Source organism: Aplysia californica, unplaced genomic scaffold (assembly GCF_000002075.1).
Source record: "Aplysia californica isolate F4 #8 unplaced genomic scaffold, AplCal3.0 scaffold00066, whole genome shotgun sequence".
NCBI classification, from domain to species: domain Eukaryota; kingdom Metazoa; phylum Mollusca; class Gastropoda; order Aplysiida; family Aplysiidae; genus Aplysia; species Aplysia californica.
In genome coordinates, this window is record NW_004797336.1 from 1,296,408 (window position 1) to 1,303,907 (window position 7,500).

Sequence of the window (7,500 nt, forward strand, 5' to 3'; positions counted from 1 at the left end):
GGTGGTGAGTTTGACTTCAAAGAAAACACAAACGGATCATTTGTAAGTGGAGTCACTGACCCTAGATGCTATTGTGAAAAATTAAAGGAAGAAGTAAGACAAATATTTGACAAATATATACGACATGCAGAAAAACTAGATAGCATAGATAAGTTCCAAAGTGATAGTCCATAATTTGAGGGGTTGCATCTCTTGCTGGTGACGAGTGGGTTTAATTTTTACCTCGGATACCTTTAATTGGGAAAAAGTGAAGTTTAGTGTGATCAAAGAGCATGGAATTACAATGGACGTAAGTGGAGCATAAAGTATCAGGATCACTGATTTAAAACTTCATATTCCACCCCCCCCCCTTCTTACACACACGCATAAAGCAATAACTTTAAAACATTGCAGCCTCAGACAAACAAAAAATTGGTATCTGGTACTGTTCTTTGCGGTTGCTCGCAAAAGGAGAGTTCAATTTAACGAGTGATAATTTATTTCCAGAATGTTGTATTCCAATTAGCCTGAGTTGGCCCTATCCTGCAGGGTGGAAGCAGCCCGCCTGCCAAATTATGGAAATTGTGTCAATTGGGTTGCAAAATATTCAAAATGAAACAAGGATCTACGGCCATTATAAGAAACGAATCCGCCTGTGTCTGGAGGGTCGTAAAACAATAGTCAATAGCAAGGGTTCATGTTGTGGTCATTACTTTTGCTTGGTTTGTTGGTGTTGATGCCGTCGTTGCCGTCGCTTTGTTAATTGTTTTTGCTGGTGTTGTTATTGTTCTTGTTTTTTTTTGGTTTTGTTTTGCTGTCGTTCTTGTTGATTTCCTTCAACGATTAGTGTTGAGTCTTGTTTTTGGTGAATTGGCCTGACAAAGGCCACATTTTGATATAAGACAGATAAGTATAAACACGGCCGCTCACGTCCAAAAATGTCTACCCATCGCACAGCTGCTAACATGCAAATGAGGCAATTTTGCCCGTTTGTTTCCTTTTATAAGTGACATCTTACTTCGGAGATCAGAAGGGTGCAACATTTACTAAGCTAAGGATTGTAAAGGTTTTGCTTCCAGATCGTCATAATTCTGAAATCATTAAGGCCTTGTGCGCACAAGGAAAATTTCCACTCGTCTCTGGCTGTGAAGTACATCATTGGGTCGTGAATAGAGACGAACGGGCAAAAATATGCCTAATTTGCATACATGCAGCCGTGTGATGAGCGGACATTTTCCTATTGTGCGCTGGACCTAACTAAGCAAACTGTTTCACTCCCTCTACGCGCTAGGATCAATCCAAGCTGTGAGGAATACTACACCCCAACAATCCTGTATAAAAACACATCTATTACACTCAATAAAATTACTTCCCAGCCTGAGACTTGAACTCTCGTCTTTTACTTTACCGCGTCCATGATGTAGTGTCTAGGCGCTTCGCTGTCGCACGCAGGAGACCCGAATTTGATTCCCAATTGTGGAGAATTGTTTATCAAGTATCAGAGTCTTTCTGCTTGGATGTTGTATCCCTCTCTGCGCGGGGTGGTGCTGACAGGCATGATCGGAACCCCGCCTTCCTAATGATCTTTTTCATTGTGTCGATTGAGGCGTAACAGCACCTGCACAAAAAAAGAATCTTTTTCGTGCAGCACACAAAAACGAACTATTACGTCACAGACACAGGTGTCAACTGCTTACCCATGTGACTGAGAGAGTGTCGCTGCAGCTCCAGCTCATGAGCAAACTCCATGCCACAGATCTCACAGTTCAGTCGCTTGTCCCGCGCATGCGTGCGCCTCACGTGACTGTCATGGGCTGCGTGGGAGGCGAAGGCTTTGCCGCAAAACTTGCACTGGAGGAAATGAGGAGTACACATACAGTCGCAATGGTCAGCGAAAAAGAAGAAAGGCACAATTTTACCACGGCCCTAAAACTGCTCCCTCCAAACAAAAGCACACACAGACACGTACACACATTCATACGTATACACACTCGCACAAACACACACATACATTCATACACGCACACACACACATGCACACACCTACACACTTACAGACGCACACATATAAACACGCACACACATACATTCACATACTCACACAAACATGCACACATACATTCGCGCGCACACACATACATACGCACATACGTACACAAAGCGACAGAATCCACTGTTTCAGTCATCAGATAGTAACCAAAACCGAAGTGAAGCCACTTTCCCATAACCTGTCACTTTTTGGGACGATGCGACGATCGAGGGTCGATGGAGATAACATGCTTCCCTTCGAATCTATTCGGCTAGATAGGCCCAGGCTTGTCTGTCTGTCTGTCTGTCTGTCTGTCTGTCTGTCTGTCTGTCTGTCTGTCTGTCTGTCTGTCTGTCTGTCTGTCTCTGTTTCTTTGTCTGTCAGTCAGTCTCTCTGTCTCTGCCTTTCTCTCTCTCTCTCTCTCTCTCTCTCTCTCTCTCTCTCTCTCTCTCTCTCTCTCTCTCTCTATCTCTCTCTCTCTCTCGCCCGCGCGTTTGCTCATTTTTCGATGATGATGATGATGACGATGATGATGATGATGATGATGATGATGATGATGATGATGATGATGATGATGATGATGATGATGATGATAACAACATGGTCGAAGGTGGTTCTGAGGATGGCGATGACGGAAGTGGTGATAATGGAAACTTTGTGTTATAAAAGCATTAACTTTGAACTACCTTGAAGGGTCTCTCCCCCGAATGTTGCCTGATGTGAGTCCGGAGTATGCTGGAGGCCGTGAAGGATTTGTTACAGTACACGCATTTGTACGGGCGTTCTCCACTGTGTACCTAGAGGGAAGATCAGAGACCAGCGTGCATTGATTGCAAATGACAGTAAAGAGGAAGAGGAGCATAAGAAGCAGGAGGAAAAAGAAGAAGGGGAAGGGGAAGGGAATGAGGAGGAAGAAAAGAAAAAAAAAGATTACAGGCGCAAACCAGAAGAGAAAAGACATACATTTACTAGAATTTTTGTTATCAAAGGGTTGAAGGTGGTACCTTGATTTAAGCAACTAGCTTCCATTCTCAGGTCAGTCTTCTTTTGTCCTATACCTCCTCCCTTCTTCTACTGCCACCGTCTCCTTTTCAACAATCGCTTCTCTTTCCCACTCTCTTCAACCTCTCATCCTTTGTCGTTCCTCTCCACTCTATAGCTTCTAAAGCAGAAGAAAGAAAGAAAAAACAATCTAAAAAAACAAACAATCACCCTCACCCCCAAAACCACCTTCCAATAAAATAAAAAATAAAACTGAGAGAAACCACTTTCACCGCCACCATCAACCCCCTTCTTTTTTTAAACCCAGCACCTAGTAAGGGAAGACGAAACAAAACCGACACCCAGTACGCACAAGAAAAATCCAAAACACCCATGACTTCAGCCCTAGCAATCACCGATTTTGTGTATAAGGAATAAAAGAAAGAAAAACAGAAACAAATTTAAAAAATAAACAAAGCGAATACATTTCACTGGGCCCATCGTCCAGTGCCAGATCTGCAATAGACATCGGCGATCATGGTTCTCCATTCGTTCCTTTGCTCGGATGCTCTTAAAAAAGCTACATTTCCCTGATCTTTCCCCATTACCAATTTGTTTAGATTCCCTAAGTATGTTGCCCTGGGTCTACCTCTTGTAGGCTACACATGCTTTAATTATTCCTCTAACTTACTCTCATGTGTTTGTTGAGACTGGAGGACTGACTGAAGCTCTTCCCACACACCAGACACTTGTGGGGCCGGTGTTTCTCGTGTACGTGTAACACGTGAATGCGGAGTCGGTCCTTCTTCTCAAACGATCTGTGCATGAAAGTGATTTAAAAAAAAGATAAGATGCAAATTAAAAATAAATTCGACATTTATTGATCCCCGATCATTTTGCATAATACACAATATTGTTATTCAAATGCAGACATTCAACTCAACATTGTTTTATCGCCGCTGAGCAGCCCTTTAGTTTTTTTTCAGCCTGACTTATTCTTTTCTTGTTCAATAACACCCCCCCCCCCCATACACACGCATTCGAGCGTGCCTAGCAGGGCTTTGAACTCATACGAAAAACAGCATACCTGCTACATAGCTGACAGGGGAACTTGCGGTGACCTTGGTCTACACACTTTGTGTACTTGAGGTGCTTGTCCTTGTAGTACTGGTAGGTGAACACTTTGCCGCAGTGCTCGCACTGGAAGCCGTTGGTCGCTGTGCGCAGGCGCAGAGATAAAAAAAGAGGGTAGGGCCGAAAGGAAGAAGGGGTATTGTAATTGTGATTGTAGATATTTTACACTCGGTTCGACACAATCACTTCGGAGGCAGGCTGCTTCGACACTGACTGTCCTTTTTCTCAGAACCTCTAAAAAGAGATTTTTCACAGCAGTATTAGATGAAAGAGTCCTTTTTCCATCGTGAACTAAAGATAGTAGGCTGAAACACAATTAAAACATAGATATGGGATGCCGCAATAAACGAACTGTTAATGATGTAACAAATGGTTGCATACACGATTAACACCAACTCCACAACTAAAAGAAAAAGACCAGTCCCCCAAATTATACGAGCATTAACTCAAATGTCGTCACAGGTTTACTGTTGAGGGTGTTTTGCAGTGGACCTTTGACAGAACATTCATAATATAATATTATACAGACTTCAACAAAAGTTAGGGACCACTTGCAAACACTCTGAGTGGTCTTCTTGGGTCGACCTGCACGTGGGCGTTTTTGGACTGATCCAGTGGCGTGATGGTGCTGCCTTGGGCGGACAATGACAGAGTATGACACTGCAAGCCTTCTGGCAACTTCTCGGGCTCCAACTCCATCCTCCAGTAATGCCGTAGCTCTGGCAAGATCAAAGTCTCTCAGCTTTCGTCTTGGTGGTATGTTGATGCGAATCCGGATTTTGGGCAAACGATGGTTTATATTGCCATCAAAGTGAGCACAGTTCATGACCGTACGTCCGTTTATGACGTGCACCAGAAATTTTTATTGAGGAAAGTCCTTGGTGTCGTACACAAGTCGATAAAAACCAGAAAATTTGGCTACAATTCCCCGAGGATGTCCGTGCTGCACGTGGTGGTTTTTGTCCTTTAGGAGGCTTTGCAGTACGCATTGGTAACCATTTACCGCTTTCAGAGTAAAACAAATTTGAAACATTCCTTGCTGTCTTTTTTTCGGATATTTAAAAAAATCAAGACTGTCTGTCAAGGTGGTCCTTAACTTTTGTTGAAGTCTGTATAATCCTTAAACATATATATAGAGAGGCGACGCATCATATAATAATATTGTACAACCATTGGACAGCTATAGTAAAACATGTGCGGCTGTACATTATAAAATTGTTTCGTATAGACAGTTACTTTCTGATTCGCTCTTCTCGGTGACTTCTGAAGAATTGGATATTCCCTGTAGGCCAAGGGGAATTCCCATAAACTGTTCGTAGTCGTCAGAGTACCAGACTAACAGCTCCGAGCCAGGGTTGATGTCACGACTGCTCTGAGAATAGGGAAACAATTCAAACTTTTTCCGTATGTCTTCACTACTTAGCGCGATAATGGGCAGAAAAAAGAAAACGTTACTTGGACCGTTCGTAACAATGGGCAAAAGTATAACTGGGCAGTACATTTTTGTGGATACGTGCACAAGTACAGCTTATGAATTTTATAATAAAGTACCCAACTTAAAAATTTCGCAGCTAAACGGTGTAATTGAAAGTACATGTATACACTTTATTATGGACGTCAGACACACATATTAATATTTTCTTTCTGCAGGTAAAATCGAACATCACGGACGTCACATACATGCTCAGGCCATAACAGAGGAACCGAAGTGAAAGAAGTTCAAAATCACGTTCTCTAAAACACCACTTATAAGTACAGAACTAACAGAATGGATGAATCAGAGAAAAAAAAACGTAAGTAGATTTTGCGATACTGTAAGCAAATAAGTGAATAAAACGAAGTAAAATAAATTAATATATTGCAAAGAATATGAAAGTGAATACACAACTTAATTGAGAAAATAACCAAATAACTACGTAATGGAATTGGCAAATATGCTTTGGTATAAATGTTTGAATAAATGAACAAATATATTCGTGCATACACACACAATTTTGAGTCATAATCTGTTTAGATAGAGAAGTGCATTCGAGGGAATTATAAGGGGATGTTCACCTCATAGAAGATGACCTCCCCTTCCTGCACAGCCACCAGGTTCTGTTCTGTTGGTGTGCGCGCGCAGTTTACGTAAGACATCCAGTTTCCAGAATTTCCACGTCCATCAAGGAAGTGACTGAGGCGGCCTTCTTTAAAGATCTGTGAGCGAGAATCGAGTGCAAAACAGATAGTGAAACAAAGACATTTGTCATCTAAATCGATGTGATTTTGGTGTTGAAAAGTGCACACTCTGACATCATCTTTATTAGAAAGAGATGGAAGGTTTGTTCACTAAAAATAAAAATCAAAGAAAATTAACCCGTTAATAAAGATAAAAGAAAACCACAGCCTTCTTCTCTGCAGTAACAAAATAAAAAAAAAATTCTTTTAACTTTACATTCCACCCCCACCCCCCTTCCACTTGAAAAATATATAATAAAATAAACACAAAATTAAAGCACTCGCTTGCATTAAACTAACATTAAAAACATCAGTGTGAGCAATTTACCTTTTATTTTATTTTATTCGGCGGGGTTTTATCTCCCACTAGTATGAAAACCCTTGTTCACAAGGGGAAGGGGGGGGGGGTTACAACCAACAAAAACTGTACTGAGAGTACATACCTCCCACATATAGCCGTTGTCATCGAAGGTCTTCATCTCACTTGGGTTCACCACTCGACCCTTAAAAGGTCCGAACTTGGTACCCTTTGGGATAGGATGAGTTCCACAGAAAACAGCGTAGTGCGTTAAGCCCGACAGGCCAGTTTGTGACAAGAGGAGACCTAATTGGAACGGAAAAAAGAATCAAGTTGATTTTTATGGCATGGCTTTAAAAAAAGATACTTACAACTAGTTACTACATACCACTGATTATCTGATTACAATTATTATTGATAAATACATTACCTTTTAAAACGTTTACTCGCCATACATAGAATGCATTGCTCAGAGTAGAAATATTTCGTCTGCTACAGATACACCTTTTGCAGCTTTAGATTTTACACACTCAAGGAGGTACTGGCATCCGTGGTGTGACTGTTTGGCTACTGCACACCGAAAACCAAAGTTCGATTCCCGGGTGGAGGAGAGTTTTTATCACAGTATCTCGGTTTTTCTTTTGAGATGTTGTATCCCTCTCCGCCTGCGTTGCCCCTCTTAGGCAGGGCCGAACCCCCCTTTCATTAATGATCTAAATACGAAAACGCATACATTAAAGAAATAAAAATAATTTCCTATGAATGAGCTTGTCGACTGACCGGTTGGCAGTTCATGAACCGGTGGCACAGACTTTGTGGATCTCCAGGTGGACGAATGGACTGACCCAGGGGCGGCCATGAC

The 7,500-nt window shown here is 41.8% G+C and overlaps 2 protein-coding genes across 2 annotated transcripts in view; both read right to left on the reverse strand.

The window, feature by feature from the left end:
• Positions 1–2,598: 2,598 nt before the first annotated feature.
• Positions 2,599–6,467, reverse strand: LOC106011172 (PR domain zinc finger protein 14-like). Its single transcript, XM_035968536.1, has 4 exons — positions 5,339–6,467; positions 4,077–4,206; positions 3,681–3,819; positions 2,599–2,805 (listed from the first exon to the last, which is right to left on the reverse strand). Exons 1-4 carry the CDS (start codon positions 5,622–5,624, stop codon positions 2,680–2,682), a joined length of 681 nt encoding a protein of 226 aa, XP_035824429.1. The 5' UTR covers positions 5,625–6,467; the 3' UTR covers positions 2,599–2,679.
• The window catches only part of LOC101859226 (PR domain zinc finger protein 14-like), a 5,383-nt gene continuing 4,043 nt past the window's right edge, over positions 6,161–7,500 (reverse strand). The window contains exons 3-5 of the mRNA XM_013079841.1: positions 7,419–7,500; positions 6,784–6,944; positions 6,161–6,319 (exon numbers count right to left, since the gene is read on the reverse strand). The exon at positions 7,419–7,500 is cut by the window's right edge and continues 32 nt beyond it. Of these exons, the coding sequence (XP_012935295.1) occupies positions 6,161–6,319; positions 6,784–6,944; positions 7,419–7,500 (402 nt within the window). The remainder of the gene's footprint in view (positions 6,320–6,783; positions 6,945–7,418) is intronic.

Coding starts and splice junctions, on each gene's coding strand:
- LOC106011172 (XM_035968536.1), bottom strand. CDS start 5,624: ATGTACTGCCCAGTTATACTTTTGCCCATTGTTACGAACGGTCCAAGT. Junction 4,207..5,338: donor TAACTGTCTATACGAAACAA/TTTTATAATGTA, acceptor GCCTGCGCACAG/CGACCAACGGCTTCCAGTGC. Junction 2,806..3,680: donor GTCTCAACAAACACATGAGA/GTAAGTTAGAGG, acceptor TCTTCCCTCTAG/GTACACAGTGGAGAACGCCC.